General features: G+C 44.1%; 2 protein-coding genes across 4 annotated transcripts in view; one reads left to right on the top strand and one right to left on the bottom strand.

Moving 5' to 3' along the window:
• LOC105512109 (RNA-binding protein 4) overlaps window positions 1-12017 on the top strand; it is a 33205-nt gene extending 21188 nt beyond the window's left edge. The window contains exon 3 of one of the 2 annotated variants that reach the window (XM_011942411.1): window positions 9484-12017. In XM_011942411.1, coding sequence (XP_011797801.1) covers window positions 9484-9593 — 110 coding nt within the window. In that variant the 3' untranslated portion in view covers window positions 9594-12017. Of the gene's footprint in view, window positions 1-5055; window positions 5152-9483 lie in introns of those variants that run through there. The other variant, XM_011942412.1, reaches the window with a different exon arrangement.
• Window positions 8622-17777, bottom strand: part of RBM4B (RNA binding motif protein 4B) — a 13468-nt gene continuing 4312 nt past the window's right edge. The window contains exons 3-4 of one of the 2 annotated variants that reach the window (XM_011942416.1): window positions 12249-12925; window positions 8622-9209 (exon numbers count right to left, since the gene is read on the bottom strand). In XM_011942416.1, coding sequence (XP_011797806.1) covers window positions 12258-12925 — 668 coding nt within the window. In that variant the 3' untranslated portion in view covers window positions 8622-9209; window positions 12249-12257. Of the gene's footprint in view, window positions 10117-12248; window positions 12926-17777 lie in introns of both variants that reach the window. The other variant, XM_011942417.1, reaches the window with a different exon arrangement.

Here is a 17777-nt window from a genome sequence, read left to right as displayed (position 1 = left end):
TAAACATCCTCCAATGCACAGGAGGGCACCTTTCCCAGATACCAGTAGTGCCAAGTTTGAAATCCTCTTTAAGACTTCATTCATTGCTTTGGCTTTGTATACCATCTGGAGTTGTGCTGTTCAGTGTGGTAGCTAGAGCCATATACAGTGCTGTGAGTACCAAATACCTATGGGATTTAAAAAATTAATATGATAAGCCAGGTGCTGTGGCTCATGCCTGTAATCCCGGCACTTTGGGAGGCCAAGGCAGGCAGATCACTTGATGTCAGAAGTTTGAGACCAGCCTGGTCAAGATGGTGAAACTCCATCTCTACTAAAAATACAAAAATTAGCCAGGCGTGGTGGCATGTGCCTGTAATCCCAGCTACTTGGGAGGCTGAGACAGAAGAATCACTTGAACCCGGGAGGTGGGGGATCTAGTGAGCCAAGATTGGGCCACTGCACTCTAGCCTGGGTGACAGAGCAAGAGTCTGTCTTTCAAAAAAAAAAAAATAATAATATGAGAAAGAATATATTCATTTTTTAATGCTCATTATATGTTGAAGTGATAATTTTTTTGCATATATTGGGTAAAAATACATTAAAATTGTGTTTGTTTTTTTCCTAACCCCTAGACTATCTGGGGAAAATAAAATTAATACAACTTAATTTCACCTGTTTCAGTTCCCTATGTGGTTTGCATTTGTGGCTCACATTGTATTTCTGTTACTAACACTGACCCAGGTTTTAAAGACTCTTGATATCTCCAGTTCAAAACCTCTCTTCTGTGCTCAAGATTCAGGGATCTGGAGACCTAGTTGACATTTCTTCTTGGTTCTCTTCTTTTTTTTTTTTTTTTTTTTGAGATAGAGTCTCGCTCTGTTGCCCAGGCTGGAGTGCAGTGGCGTGATCTCGGCTCACTGCAACCTCCGCCTCCCGGATTCAAGTGATTCTTCTGCCTCAGTCTCTTGAATAGCTGGGACTACACGCGCGTGCCACTACACCTGGCTAATTTTTGTATTTTTAGTACAGACGGGATTTCACCATATTGGCCAGGCTAGTCTCGAACTACTGACCTTGGGTTCCTCCTGCCTTGGCCTCCCAACATGCTGGGATTACAAGCATGAGCTACTGTGCCTGGCTGGTTCTCTTAATACACCTCAAACTTGGTACATCTGAGATAGAGCTCCGGAGACTCCCCACTCTTAAAATCATTTCTCCTTCAGTCTTCCTTATCCCCTTCTCTTCCAGCCAGATTCCTGGTAGTCATTCTTACCCCCTCCCCAATCATTAGCAGCTCTTCACCATGTTTATATCACATGTTGCCTCTTTTCTCTATGTCTTTGCCACAGCCATAGTCTAGACCATGCTATCCTCTTCCACCAAGATGACTACAGTGACCTCCAGGTCTGTCTTTTCGTCATCCTTGTGTCTTCAAAGTATTCTCCATTTAGTAGCCAGAATGATCTTGTGAAATGTAAATCAGATGTTCCTTACTCAGAACCTTTCAGCAACTTCCAATTCTATCTAAAGTAAAATGCCTAGTCCCTTAGTTTGATCGTGCCTTGCCTCTGTCACACTCTATTATCTCAGGCCCTTTTCCCTATTTATCTATCCTTTTCTGACCACACTGACTCTCCTTTCAGATCATTGTATACACTGAGCTCTTTCCTGCCTCAGGGCCATTTTTTGTTTGTTTGTTTGTTTTAATTAAATCTGGAAGGACCTTTCTCTTTACTGCTTTAGAGCTAACTTATCCTCAGGTCTTAGCTTTAGGATCAAGTATCGGAATGCCCTCCTAAACCACCTGCCTGTAGCTTAGTAGATATGTCCTCCCATTATTCCCTGCCATTGGACCTATTCTGTGTAATTTGTGGTACTTGTCACAAATTTTTTCTTTTTTTTTTTTTTTTTTGAGATGGGAGTCTTTTGTTTTTTTTTTTTTTTTGAGACAGAGTCTTGCTGTCAGCCAGGCTGGAAGTGCAGTGACAGGATCTCGGCTCACTACAACCTCTGCCTCCCAGGTTCAAGTGATTCTCCTACTTAAGCCTACTGAATAGGTAGAATTACAGGCTCCTGCCTAATTTTTTTTGTATTTTTAGTAGAGACAGGGTTTTGCCACGTTGTCCAGGCTGGTCTCGAACTCCTGAACTCAAGTGATCTTCCCGCCTTGGCCTCCCAAAGTGCTGGGATTACAGGTGTGAGCCACTGCACCAGGCCACTAATTTCTTTTTTGTTTTAGACGGAGTCTCGCTCTGTCGCCCAGGCTGAAGTACAGTGGCACAATCTCGGCTCACTGCAACCTCCACCTCCCGGATTCAAGCGATTCTCTGCCTCGGCCTCCTGAGTAGCTGGGATTACAGGTGCGCGCCACCACGCCCAGCTAATTTTTGTATTTTTAGTAGAGACAGGGTTTCACCATGTTGGTCAGGCTGGTCTCGAACTCCTGACTTAAGGAATTCCGCCTGCCTCGTCCTCCCAAAATGCGGGGATTATAGGCATGAGCCACTGCACCTGGCCCAATTTCTTTGCTTATTCATTTATTGAATAATTTCTTCACAAAACTGTAAGGGAAACAGGAAATTACCTTCCTTCAATATTTCCAGTCCTTGGAAATGTCTGAAACACATATAATGGGCATTTGTTAATAAATGTGTGTATGTAGGCTGCCATGTGAATGATGTGCTCCCCTTAATGTACTACCCTGCCCACCCACTATCCAGCCATTTATTGCTTTAGCAGCCACCAGTCATTCAAGGAACTAAGTGCAAGTACAGGGCCAGACACTGGAGTAGGAGCAGAGGACCCATAAATGGCCACTGTTAGGGCTGGAGTCATCCCCAGCCCATAAGAGGTTAGCAGTCAAGAAAAGCAGATATGGGCTGGGCGCGGTGGCTCACGCCTGTAATCCTAGCACTTTGGGAGGCCGAGGTGGGTGGATCACGTGGTCAGGAGATCGAGACTATCCTGGCTAACATGGTGAAACCCCGTTTCTACTAAAAATACAAAAAAAAATTATCTGTGCGTGGTGGCGGGCGCCAGTAGTCCCAGCTACTAAGGAGGCTGAGGCAGGAGAATGGCATGAACCCAGGAGGCGGAGCTTGCAGTGAGCTGAGATCGCGCCATTGCACTCTAGGCTGGGCGACAGAGCAAGACTCTGTCTCTAAAAAACAGAAAAAAAAAAAAAAAGCAGATGTGGTAGAAGTGCTTGATAACCTAGGAGGGCCCTTTAGGTTTAAAGTTTGGTAAGCACTAAAGGCAGAGCTGCGAGCAGCTTGTCTTGAGCATCCACTGCTGGCAAGAGTCAGGGCGGGAGAGGGAGCACTAACAGCTCTCCCTCAGTTACCACTTCAGCTCCCACATGGGCCTTATATCCCCTCTGTCCCCCTGCAGGAACAGCCCTCTTTTATATTTGGCAGCACAGATCTATTTGTGTATTTGAGGGTCTACCGCCTCAGTTTGTGAGCTCCACAAGAGATCACACACTGTCTAGCTTGTTAATGGTCTTCCAGAGCCTGGCATAGTTCATTTGTAATAGTAATAGCCAACATTTCTGGAATGTTTTACATTAACCCCTCCAAACAACTCTGAGAGGAAGGTATAAATTCCTGACTGACAAATGAAAAAATGGGCTCAGAGATTAAGTAACATGCCCAAGGTTACAAAACAGGCTCGGACTTGAGTTCTGGCATTCCCCTCCAGAGCCTGCATTATACTTTTAGCCGATAGTTCAGCAAATGGGCCCAGGGCTTACGGCCTCCACCACAGGTAGCTCCCAATCTGGCCTGCGTTCTGGCTGCCCTGCAGTGCCTGGGGCTCTCCCAGGTTGTTCAAGAGGGTAGGGGGTTGTCAGCTCCCCGTGACTTCCCCTACGCTGCCCCAGCCCTGTTTAGGGCAGTGCCATTTTATGTGAGGACGTGTGCTTCAGAGTGCTGGTCACACACCCCGATAAACTGATCTCCAGTAGATCTTGTCTGTACAGAGGTGAGGTACAAGTCACAAACATGACCACTGAAAGGTACTGGCCATGTCCCAAAGTGGGGAGATAGAGTGGTACCCAGTACCCACGGTGCTAGGAGAAGGACCCCTTTCCCTAGCCACTCACTTTTCCTAATTCTCAGAGCCACTGTCAGGCTTCTAAGATACCTGAGATACCAGAGCCAAATGTGGGCCAGGGCCACCTAGTTCCCTCCATTTGAAGAGCTTGCAAGCCTCCCTCCCCATCCCCTTCCATGCGGACCAGGACTCTCCTTAGGACTCTTGGTCTTATAGCCAACTGCTTATCTCTATTTCAGGAGCTTCTTAATGCAACTTTCTGCTGTGGTGAACAAGCACAGGGGTCTCTTTGTCTTTACCACTGTGGGGATGTTGGGCAAATCCTTTAAACTTTTCTTTTTTTGTTTGAGACAGTCTTGCTCTGTCACCCAGCCTGGAGTGCAGTGGTGTGATCTTGGCTCACTGCAACCTCCACCTCCCAGGTTCAAGCGATTCTGCCTCAGCCTCCTGAGTAGCTGGGATTACAGACACGCGCCACCACACCCAGCTAATTTTTTTGTATTTTTAGTACAGACAGGGTTTCACCATGTTGGTCAGGCTGGTCTTGAACTCCTGACCTCGGGTGATTCATCTGCCTCAGCCTCCCAAAGTGCTGGGATTATAGGTAGACCACTGCGCCCAGCCTAAACTTTCTAAACCTCAGTTGCTTAACTGCTGGGAGAGCCAGGATGCTACCTCATTGGGTTCTTGTGGATTTGCAGAGGTGACAGACACGCAGTTTGAATTTGACCTGGATTCTCAAAGGCCCTGCAAACCTAAGGCATTTCAGATTGAATTCATCTTGTCAGATTTTTCACTCTTCCCCCACAAGTCCTGGAGCTGATTCTGTCATTTCTTTTTTTTTTTTTTTTTTGAGACGGAGTCTCGCTCTGTCGCCCAGGCTGGAGTGCAGTGGCCGGATCTCAGCTCACTGCAAGCTCCGCCTCCCGGGTTTACGCCATTCTCCTGCCTCAGCCTCCTGAGTAGTTGGGACTACAGGCGCCCGCCACCTCACCCGGCTAGTTTTTTGCATTTTTTTAGTAGAGACGGGGTTTCACCGTGTTAGCCAGGATGGTCTCGATCTCCTGACCTCGTGATCCGCCCGTCTCGGCCTCCCAAAGTGCTGGGATTACAGGCTTGAGCCACCGCGCCCGGCCTGATTCTATCATTTCTTGCATTTCATTTCTCCTCAGCAGTAGAGCCTAGCTCTGGTCTGAAGAAAGATGAGATTGATCTTCCACCAAACTGACAGCTCTTCCCAGGAATATTTACTTCTCCCCTCCTTCCTTTTCCCGAATCTCCTAGGCCAGGTGACTTCCTGAGGACCAGGTTTGTAAGCAAAATCCCGATAAGCTATGAAATCAATCTGGGGCAAGTTGCTTCCCTTTCCTGGTCCAGGCAGGATCTTTCAGGCAGCCGACCTTTTTCTGCCCTTAGGACAAGTTCCTAACAGTGCATTGAGTACCCTGAGGGTCTAGTGTTTTTCTGTGCTATGCCAGCTTCACTATGTATCTGGAAATCCGAGGAAGGGGGTAGATCTGAGGCTACAGAAACCACATATGCCTCATTCATTACCATGTTCCCACATCCCAGCTCATAGTAGGAATTCAAACAGCTGATAAATGAATTCAGGAGCTTTTAGTGTTGAGAGGCCTCATGGGACTCTGAAATGGTCTATAGTGAGAAACTTGGTCTTGGTGAACTAAAGGAATTTTGTATTCACAATATGCAGTTTCTCATATGAGAAGTAAGGTTTAGAAATAAAAACATTGGCCGGGTGCAGTGGCTCACGCCTGTAATCCCAGCATTTTGGGAGACCGAGGCAGGTGGACCACTTGAGGTCAGGTGTTCAAGACCAGCCTGACCAATGTGGTGAAACTCCATCTCTACTAAAAATACAAAAATTCACCAGGCGTGGTGTCGTGCGACTGTAATCCCAGCTACTGGGAAGGTTGAGACAGGAGAATTGCTTGAACCTGGGAGGCAGAGGTTGCAGTGAGCCGAGATCATACCAGTGCACTCGAGCCTGCGCGACAGAGCGAGACTCCATCTTAAAGAAAAATACATTTGTCTTACTTAACCATCCTCTTTTGGGGTGAAAGGTTTTCTAAAATAAAAATTACACAATACTGCAGGGCTTTTTCTCCACCTATGAGTAGCTTATTTTACTACCTAACCATAGGGTAACTCATTTTACCACAGTAGCCACAAATTGGGATAGCACAGATATGGAACACTTCCATCACTGCCAGAAGTGTTATTGGGCAGTGATGATATAGAACTCTTCTGCATAAAAAAAGTTTTTTTTTTTTGAGATGTTGTCTTGCTCTGTTGCCTGGCCTGGAGTGCAGTGACGCTCACTACAAGTTCCGCCTCCCGGGTTCACACCATTCTCCTGCCTCAGCCTCCCGAGTAACTGGGACTACAGGCGCCTGCCATCACACCCGGATAATTTTTTGCATTTTTAGTAGAGATGGGGTTTCACTGTGTTAGCTAGCATGGTCTCGATCTCCTGACCTCATGATCTGCCCGCCTTGGCCTCCCAAAGATTAGAAGCGTGAGCCACCGTGCCCGGCCAGAAAATTTTTTTTCTTGTTCTGCCAATGAGATAGAAATCAAGATATGTTTATTATTTACTTATTTTTTTTGAGACAGAGTCTCACTCTGTCACCCAGGCTGGAGTGCAGTGGCGCAATATCAGCTCACTGTAACCTCTGCCTCCTGGGTTCAAGCGATTCTTGTGCCTCAGCCTCCCCAGTAGCTGGGATTACAGGTACACACCACCATGCCCGGCTAAATTTTTTGTATTTTTAGTAGAGATGGGGTTTCGCCATGTTGCCCACGCTGGTCTCAATTCTTGAGCTCAGGAAATCCACCCGCCTCAGCCTCCCAAAGTGCTAGGATTACAGGCGTGAGCCATGCACCTGGCATATGTTAAACTTCCTATGTTGAATTGGTTGAAACCTAGCATGGAGAACCATCAGAGATTTTGCCGAGGCCAGCAAAATCTGCAAATTTTTTTTCTCGGCTCTGCATAGTGCCTTGCAGATCACAAGAAAATCCCAGCATCTTTGCCTTATTTTCTCTTTTGTAAAACAGAGTCTTGCTTCCCTGGGGAATACTGAAGCTAACATGAGCCTTATGTACTTCACCACTGGTTGGAATGTGTGCATGGACAGGTTAACTTCTGTAGATTTGTCAGTCTGTTCCCCTAAGAAATGAGGGAAAATTTTTGCTTTACCTGTCCAGATTAAGTATGAAATACGTGAAGTAAATGCTATATTATTGTAGGTAAAATTTCACATGTAGTCAAAATTTACACATCAACATTTCCATATAAAGTACAATAAAGCTTAAGTAGGGTTGAGTCCATCCTTAAATGTGTTCTATGGGGATCTAAACAAAGATAAGTAAGATGTCCGTGATCTAGAAGGACATACGTGACTGCAAAATGTCACTGCTAATCATTAATATGTGATTTGCTTTTCTGCTCAAAGTACTCATATGACTTTATTTTAGCCAAAGCCTAATCCTAGCAGAATATTAGCACCTTGGGAAGAGATACCTCTTTTAATAGCTCATAAGTGAATTTAATTATTTTTTAAAAATAAAAAAAGGAGAAACACTGGGGAGGGGTGGTAACTAAGCAAATTTTTTTTTAAAATATGAGCCAGAAAAATATGAAGTGAAATTGAGTTAACATGATAGGTCCTTGGAGAGAATCTGGCTCAGCCTTTTTCTGATGCAGGGCTTATTCCTAGCACTACTAATCTGGATCTGTTAGCCTTTAAACTGCTTTAAGAGCAGCTCTGGTTAGAGAAAAGTAGCCTCACCACCAGCTGTAGCAAATTTAGCAATGTCTCAAGAATCTGGCTAACTTCCCATCACCTATTACTGAAGCCACAGCACTCACCTCACTAAATCCTTTTTTTTGTCGTTTTGGAGACAGGGTCTCCCACTGCCCAGAATGGAGTGCAGTGGCAGGATCACAGCTCACTGCAGCCTCGACTTCCTAGGCTCAAGAGAATCTCCCACCTCAGCCTCTTGAGTAGCTGCTATTACAGGCGTGCACCACCATGCCCAGCTAATTTTTTTTTTTTTTTTTGAGATGGAGTACAGTGGTGCAATCTCGGCTCCCCGTGACCTCTGCCTCCTGGGTTCAAGCGATTCTCCTGCCTCAGCCTCCCGAGTAGCTGGGATTACAGGCGCCTGCCACCATGCCCAGCTAATTTTTGTATTTTAGGAGAGATGGGGTTTCACCGTGTTGGTCTCCCTGACCTCAGGTGATCCACCCACCTCGGCCTCCCAAAGTGCTAGGATTACAGCGTGAGCCACCATGCCCAGCCGGCCAACTAATTTTTATTTTTGTTAGAAATAGGGTTTCGACATGTTGCTTAGGCTGGTCTTGAACTTCAGTGGGCTTAAGTGATCCGCCCACCTCAACCTCCCAAGTGCTAAGATTACAGGTCTGAGCCACCACGCATGGGCTTAAATCCTTCCTTCTATATGTAAATTTCTGACATCTATTAGTTTGAACTTTGTAGCTTAAGAACTAGGAGAGAACAAAAAGACTGGTGGTAAGTAACAATCACAAACATAAAAAGATATTTAAGTGTTAGGAACGTTTATTTGTCAAAAAATCAAAAAAAAAAAAGGGAGGCATGGAATAAAACAAGGGTAAATTTCAGCTAATGCTGTACCACGATCACAGGTCGGACATAAAAAAACAAAACAAAACAACAAAACCCCCAATGGTCCTAGCAATTTCAGAAGAGTAACTTCAATGTTAGAGTCCAGAGCTAACAGAAGAGTAAAAGGCTGCTTGCCACTACATGGTCATTTTAAAGGGAAAGGAGATGCTGCAGGTAGGCAGGGGGAAGGATTCAACTCCTAGGGAAAGCAAGATAAGAGGGGCTCCGCTGCACAGGAAAAAGGGGATGCCAGCATAATCCTTACCCAGGGCTGCTCAGAGGCTGAGAATGTAAGGAACAGAGTGAAAGGCTACAGAGACTAGTTTCAGGAGGAAAGAAAAGTCAACTTAGAAGAATTAAATTAAGAAAGAAAACATAGTTGGTCACAAACTCCTTTTGTTTACTGAAACATGAAGCAACGGAAACATCCCGGCAAAGGGGACCGCGCGGAGCAAGTTCTCATATATGACCGCAGCCCGAGGGTTCAGTCCGCAATTATCCTACCTGAAAGAGAGCACAACACAAGAGGCTTACACAATGCCTGGAGAGCAGCCTGGCTCCGAGTACAAGCGCCCTGGGTCCCATCCTGTATTCCACAGGGGAAAAAAAAGAACAAAACAAAACCAAGTCAGACTGGATCTAACTCATATCCTATGTAATTACCTAGGAGTCTATCAATAGCTATATATAGGAATCTACTTACGGCTATATAGGAAAAGATGCAATCTAGCTGAAGAATGTGTTGGTGATAAATACATCTTTCTTATCCATCTTTTAGACAAGATAACCCCTGTGACAGAAGGCTACTGTTGCTGCAACAAAGGGCATACATACATTTTCAAGAACTGCAATTTAATTTTGGGGTCCAGGAAAAGCAGAAGATGCTGAGATGTCATATATGGCGAACTGCACTATTCTAAATGTGTTTTAATCTTTCACAGTAAACAAGCTTTCAGAAATGGTCACAAGGGGTAGGATATCAAGGAGCAGCCAGTCATTCACCCAATTCCAACACACCTACATGTCACACTGTCACAGAGTTAGAGCCACAGTTCCAGTAGTTCCCCTAATTGACCAAATCTCCCTTGCCAAATCAAAAGAAGAAATCACTCCTAAAATTCTCTAATCCTTCTATAGATGATGGGAACTCCAGACACCAATGGCTGGGGGAAAAAAAAAGTTAACTCACACCAAGTTCCTCTACTTATTACAGACAAAGGGCCAAATCTTGGTCTTGATCTGTGCCAATCGACTTCAAAAGTTGTGACGTTCTTGGATCAGTTCTGCTAGGGTGAGACCCGAATTTGGATCCCCAACAGTTCTGGAGTATTTCATCCTGGCAGCCTCATTAACATCAGGCTCCTGGGACTGCAACCAACTCAGGGTTATTCAGTCCATTTGAGGTTCACACCTGGAAGGTAAGTTTCTTTAAAAGTCATCACTAAAAAGAGGTTAGTTGAACAACCACTGCTTGCAGTCAAAATTCATTTTAAAATGTCCTAGCAATACCTTTTGAAGACTACAATATATGAATTTAATACTTAACTTTGAAACATAAGAGAAACAGGTTATCTGATAAGATTTATACCAGCTTACTTCAGAAGCATATCCCATCTCATGCTAGATCCAGCTGCATTAAAAGTAAAAATTAATGGCAAACTACAAATTTTAAGATCATTTGCTTCACACATAAACACAGACTGGCTGCACGGTGGTCTCAAGAGATCTCAAGACTTGTTTACATGCATATAGGGGTACAACTTATTACAGGTTCGTAACATTTGCTTCTCAATTCACATAAAAAAGCAAATTCCTATGGCTTTGCTTTTTTTTTTTTTTCTTTTTTTAAGAGAGAGAGGAGCCACTCTGTTGCCCAGGCTGGAATGCAGTGGCTAACTGCAGTCCCTCACTCCTGGGCTCAAGGGATCCTCCAGCCTCAGCCTCCTGAATAGTTGGGACTACAGGTGGGAGCCACTGTACACAGCTGCTTTGTTATCTTCTACATAAATACCAAAGGCATAAGTTAGGAACACCAGAAACTCAGTAGTAACTCACTTTAACCTTGCTTCTGGGGCCCCAATTCAAGTGATGCTCATTTTCAAGGTAAAAGAAAAACCATGAGAATGTAAAGTTGTCATAATGCCACTTCCACTCAGATAAAAAGATTTATCTATCTTTAGATACTCAAAATTATTCCTGGCATTTTAGCACTTCTGGTGCACATTTCCTGATGTAGGAAATAGTAAAATTTCAGAGCCTATGGCATTGGCTTTCACTACCTATGCAATTTTCTACACATCTGAAAATTACCAGTTTATCTAACTCCTGAAATGTTCCTGTCTTCAACAACAAAAAACACAAAACAAAAATTGCTGGAAGAAATGGGAAGCATCCAGCTCTAAATGACAGCATAACAGGCTATGAAGAAATAGGGCTTAAGTGCCCATATAGAACAAGATGCTAGTCTAGATTACTAATAAGGACTCCATGGGGCAGAAGATCAAAACATTCAACTTTCAAGTAAATGTCTTAGAAGTGAACATTTGAAATTTATAGGACTTCCTCTGGCATTTGGTATGATATTCGAAGAGTTTCCTTTGACAAAGGGTAATGACCCAAGAAGTAGTTTTTTTTTTTTGCTTTTTTTTTTTAAAAAAAGCAGAGAAGGGTCTCACTCTGTTGCCCAGGCTGGAATACAGTGGTGTGATCATAGCTCACTGTGGCCTCTTTTAACTCTTGGGCTCAAGTGATCCTTCCAACCTCAGCATTCTGAGTAGCTGGGATCACAGGTGCTCCCCATTACACCCTGCTAATTTAATTTTCTTTGTAGAGACAGGGTCTTGCTATGTTGCCTAGGCTGGTCTTGAACTCCTGGGCTCAAGTGATCCTCCCGCCTCAGCCTCCCAGTGTTAGGATTACAGGCGTGAGCCACTGCCTCTGCCCTCAAGTAGCAATTTTATTAGCAAACTGTAAGCCTAAAGTAAAAGTTAAAATTTTCACTGTGATATTAATTACTAAGCCCTGAACCTATGCCCTTCAGCTTTACCATGGCAGTACTTCTGCAGTAGAGTGAGCACGGGTTTCGGAATCAGGCCCGTGTTTGAATTCTGACTCTACCTTCCATTTACCAAATGACTTTGGGCAAAGTACTTAACCTCTCTGAGGTTCCCTTCTCCGTAAAAGAATAAAATATTTCAGTCTTATCGTATAGATGATATATAGAGAGCACGTAACAAATGTTAGATCTCTCAAATGTTTTTCTGTAACCCAAATATACTTACAACTGATTAAAGAATGTTCTATCAAATTGAATTTGTTGTTCTCTCAGAAGGAACAAGTTGATTGGAGTCATACACTAACACCTTGACAGGCCAAATGGAACTTGTGGCCTAAGCTAGAGAAATATTGAAGACTAACATGTAATTTGTACCTTTTGGATACTGTCCGGAGAGCAAACAGGTGGCTCTAGCCTCCTTTATGAAGCATGGGTCTCTTTCAAGGGAACTAAATGGAATCTTTTAACCATTCCCACCCATCTCTCACCTCCAGTTTTTAAAAGGCTGAGTACCGGGCTCGGTCCACATACTGCTCCCGTTCATACCGGGCCATGTCATACAGAGAATTCCGTGTAGCTGCTGAAGCCTGAGATAACTCACTCTCTGGCCCATAACCGTAGCCCTCTCCAACCGTGGGGAGCATGGCTGCAGCACGACGCAGTGGGCTCCTGTCCCTTCCATAGTAGGAGGAAGTGGTGGCCGCAGCAGCAGCCATAGCAGCTGAAGTGGCAGCAGCGCCAGAGTTTGGCAATAGGTGTCTGTCGTAGGGATCAACAGAAGTAGAGTTGAGGTGGCTGGTCACAGTTGTGCTTTGGACTTGAGGCAGATGGGACATGGTCTGCTCTGCGTAGTTGTATGCAGAAGCCGCTGCCGCTGCTGCTACTGCCTCATAAGAGCGGACCCGGTATCGCTTATAGTAGTCGAGTGCTCCATATGCATCGTTGTAATACATGGATTCCCCATAGCCCATGGTGTAAGGTGTGCGAACTGCTCCATATTGTTCATTATACTGCTCAGTAAAGTCTGCCACACGACCCGTACGATCTACTGGGCACTCTTTGGACCAGTGCCCTTCTTTCCCACACCGATAGCAGCCACTCTGGTCTCCCATCCCAGGGGCAGTCCGAAGCCGACTTGTGGACAACTGCACATGCATTCTTTTGCCTTGAGGAAACAGATGTAAGATTTATTTTAACTCACTGACATTCTTTTTCCTCCCCTAAATGAAAGTAAATTAGTTGTCATAAGACACACAGACAAACACACCTGTAACCCTATTTCAGCAACCTCCTTTAAAAAGTAGTTGAAATTTTTTCTTTTTTTTTTTTGAGATGGAGTTTCGCTCTTGTTGTCTAGGCTGGAGTGCAATGGTGCAACCTCCACCTCCCAGATTCAAGCAATTCTTCTGCCTCAGCCTCCCGAGTAGCTGGGATTAGAGACATGCACTGCCATGCCTGGCTAATTTTGTATTTTTAGTAGAGACAGGGTTTCTCCATGTTGTTCAGGCTGGTCTCAAACTCCCGACCTCAGGTGATCCGCCCGCCTCGGCCTCCCAAAGTGTTGGGATTACAGGCATGAGCCACCGCGCCTGGCCGGCACTTGAAGTTTTAATACAGATGAGAGCTAGAAAATTTGATTTTTCAGAGACTAGTCAATACTTTCTACTTAGGCCAGGAGTAGACCAGACTCCCTCCTGCTTCTGTCTCCACAACTTTCCTTTTTCCCCTTAAACACAACAATTGGAAAAGTTTCAACTTCTCACTGCTAAGACTGTTATTACTTGTAATGATTCAAATTCTACCAATACTTTCAAAATCAACCAACAGAACCTCAGTTAAGTCAGATTTGGAAGGCATCTTGCCCATCTCTCACTGACTGACTGAGGATCTCATAAGGCCTGAGCATTTACTACTGCTTAAAAACCACATCAGTCATCTGTCCATCTTGTTTCCTCCAGCTATTTTTGCAGATGTCACCAGAAGGCTCCCAATCATGGGCACATGAACCATACCTGGCTTGTCATCTGCTTCATCTCTAGTATCTCTAGGAGTTATAAGACCTTTCAGATGTCAACTCAGCCCCACCCCCACAAGGCTACTGTGGAAAGCTACCTGACCAAGGTCTCTCAACAACAAGAATTATATCTTAAAACAGTACTGGTTTCTTAGGGACAGTGTGTTGACATGTAATGAAATGACTGGCATGTCATCCTGCCATGTAACTTACAATTCTTTATAGGGATTAACTGCTAGTTCGAAAAATGCAGCATTTGCCTAGAGACCTTAAGAACACATATAAATGGGCCACATCCATTTCGGCTTCCAGGAAATGACCAGCAGTGAGGAACAGCTAAGAGAAGAAACAATCTTTGCTCAGGGATTGTGAACCACCAAACCCAGGGACCCTTACTGATGAAAGCATCTGAAGTCTTTAAAAGCAGTTAAAGAAAAAGAGTATTCCTGGCAGTATTTAGTCCCAGGTTGCACAAGACTCCTGGAGATCAAGTCAGTGCTTTCCAAATTGTAGCCAAAAGAAAATGCAAGGGAGGCTGAGGCAGGAGAATCGCTTGAACCCGGGAGGTGGAAGTTGCAGTGAGCGGAGATCATGCCACTGCATTCCAGCCTGGGCAACAGTGTGAGACTCCATCTCAAAAAAAAAAAAAGAAAGAAAACGCAGTCAGCACAGATACAGAGAACAGGGGCTTCTCATTACTCTTAAGGACTGCTCAGAACAAATTCCCCCCTGCAATCAGCAAGTTGCTCTCTCTTTAACAGACCTTGTTCTGGATGCAGCTATGTGAGAGGAAGCCTTGTGCTCCACCATCCTGTTGGAAATAGCCCGATTCAGGACGGCAGCCAGAACAGTGCCATGCACTGACCCTGAGAGGGGAGTGGGTTAGTGCAGTAATATAACTTTAGTCAAATTCATTTTGCCCAATGTCAAAGAGTCCTATCACTCAAGTTTCTAGCAGAAACAAAAGTGCTCAGGCTTTATACCTCCAACTGCTAGCAGACAGGCAGCATCCACTATCACCAATAGTCAGCAGACACCCAAAATGGCACTAAATATCTAAAAGCATTTTGCCATCCCATTGTTTTCAGAGATTTAAATGCTCCTAATTGTTCAAAGTTAGGGGCCACAATGCTAACTATGATTTGAACAGAAACACAGATTTCTGCCACCATTTATATCTCAAATGCAGAGTTCCCTATAATTTAGACTAAAAGATTATAAATGACTTGGCTTTCAAATATACATGATGACATTAAGCTATGTGACAGACACAAACTATGCTCCAATTGTGAAGTCAGAGTGACCATGAGAGTCTAAAAAGGAGCCTATCCAGAGACCTAAAAGTAACATTTTTAACAAAAAAATTCAATTAAATTTGCACTTTTATAGATTCTGGGTCCATTTTTTGGAGAAACAAAATCCAGCAATTTTACCTTGATGTTTTTTAACTAAATCCAATCTTCATTCCTGCATTTATTTAGAGGGTGGGAACTCAAGTTTCTATCTGTGGCAAAATCTACCTCTGTGTAGTTGTGAAAAGGATGCAGGTATCAATTTTTTGTTTGTTTTTTGAGACATAGTCTTGTTCTGTCGCCCAGGCTGGAGAGCAGTGGCGCTATCTCAGCTCACTGCAACCTCCGCTTCCCAGGTTCAAGCAATTCCCTGCCTCAGCCTCCTGAGTAGCTGGGATCACAGGCTCCCATCACCACTGGTGTGGTTCTTAAGCAATTTTTGTATTTTTAGCAGAGATGGGGTTTCACCATGTTGGCCAGGCTGGTCTTGAACTCGACTTCGTGATCCACCCGCCTCGGCCTCCCAAAGTGCTGGGATTACAGGCGTGAGCCACTGTGCCCGGCCCAGTTTTTTAACCTGGAACTAAAAAAATCTGTAATAAGGGTGAGAGGTTTAAAAACAAAATTTCAAACAGTTTCTCCAAGCTGGGTGCGGTAGTTCATACCTGTAATCCCAGCACTTTGGGAGGCCAAGGTGGGCCAATCACCTGAGGCCAGAAGTTCGAGACCAGCCTGGCCAACATGGTGAAATCCCATCTCTACTAAAAAAATATAAAACATTATCTGGGCGTGGTGGCACATGCCTGCAGTCCCAGCTACTTAGGAGGCTGAGGCACAAGAATCACTTGAACCCGGGAGGCGGAGGCTGCAGTGAGCTGAGATTGTGCCACTGCACTCCAGCCTAAGCAACAGAGCAAGACTGTCTCAAAAAAACAAAAAACAAAAAACAAAAAAACCCAAAACAACCACAGTCTTTCCAATGGTTATAATTAGCCCTTTATTTTTATTAATTATTATTATTATTATTATTATTTTGAGACAAGTATCTTGCTCTATTGCCCAGGCTGGAGTGCAGTGGCGCAATCTCGGCTCACTGCAACTTCTGCCTCCTGGGCTCAAGCAATTCTCCTGCATCAGTCTCCTGAGTAGCTGGGACTGCAGGTGCATGCTACCACACCTGGCTAGTTTTTTCTATTTTTAGTGGAGACAAGGTTTCATCATGTTGGCCAGGCTGGTCTCAAACGCCTGAGCTCAGGTGATCCACCTGCCTCGGCCTCCCAAAGGGCTGGGATTACAGGCATAAGCCACTGCATCCAGCCTAGCCTTTTAATTTAAATACCCTAAGACTATGCTTCTCTATTATTATACCTTAAGGAACCAGGGCAAAGAAAAATGAAAGATTAATTCTTCTACTCTACTACACTTGGACAGGCCAAAAGCTTAAAGATTTCCTGAGACTTCCAAAAGTTACTGAAGTTTGTTGCCAACATTTTCCAGAAAACCAGCCCAATAAGTGTTTTATTTTGAAAGCTGTAACAGAAAAGAGCATTAAAATGCTGAGAAGTGGGAAACCTGGGGTCTTAATTTCTGAGTGCCTATCAAGTGCCATGATCCAGAAAATATTGGGGATGTAGCTAATACAGAGTAGCGTTCTGACTTAATGCTTGTTTACATATAGGGAAAAAAAAACAAGACACCTGAACTCTCACATATTCTTCTCAATTAAGCTGACTGATTGTTATTTGGGAATAGCTTCTTTAGGTCTTCCAATACCAACCATGTGTGCTAAGGAAGTAAGCTGAGTTCACTGCTGGCTGTAGAAAGGAAACAGATCTTGAAAGAGTAAAGTAAACTCAGATTCCGCTACTTCCTTTTAGAAGTCATACAATGCAAAAAGCCTCAATGGCAGCCATTAACATTTAGAAATAAAGGTTCAAAAGAACTTTTTTGTTGGTTCGTTTGTTTTTGAGACTGAGTCTCGCTCTGCTGCCCAGGCTACAGTGCGGTGGTGCAGTCTCGGCTCACTGCAACCTCCGCCTCTAGGTTCAAGTGAGTCTCCTGCCTCAGCCTCCTGAGTAGCTGAGATTACAGGCATGTTTGTACTTTTAGTTGAGACAGGGTTTCACCATGTTGACCATGCTAGTCTCCAACTCCTGACCTCAGGTGATTCCCCCTGCCTTGGCCTCCCAGAGTGCTGCGATTACAGGTGTGAGCCACCTCACCCGGGCTCAGGTGGCCCTTTTAAGAGACCACGTTCATTGGTAGACAACTGAAAAGAACTTAAATTAAAACGTGTCAAACTGGTATCCAGATTGCATTTTCTGTAAAACTACAACTTACTATCCAATGCTAAGGTTGCTCTTGTCATCTGGGAGAAAAAAAACCAGAGCTGGTTATAAAAATGTCTCTATCTATAACTAGGAGGAGAGTGCTCTCTCCAGAGGAGCCAAGTTAAGAACATGAAAACCAAATACAGGATTTTTCTTTTCCTATTCATTTTAGTGTCTGCACTTTCTAAGGAAGTGATGTTTTAAAAAATCTTATAGATCCACTGCATTATTCAGATACTCACTTCCTAAAGTAATTATACCTGCCTTATTAAAATACATATTCATCCTAAGCCAACTCCCCCAAGTTAACTGATTTTTTTCTTTCTTTTTTTTTTTAAAAATTAACTTCAGGTAGCTTTTCTTTTCTTTTTTTTTTTTTTT

Source organism: Colobus angolensis, unplaced genomic scaffold (assembly GCF_000951035.1).
Source record: "Colobus angolensis palliatus isolate OR3802 unplaced genomic scaffold, Cang.pa_1.0 Scaffold21, whole genome shotgun sequence".
NCBI classification, from domain to species: Eukaryota; Metazoa; Chordata; class Mammalia; order Primates; family Cercopithecidae; genus Colobus; species Colobus angolensis.
Note: the sequence above shows the minus strand (reverse complement) of the source record. Positions and strands in the feature narration are given on the sequence as shown.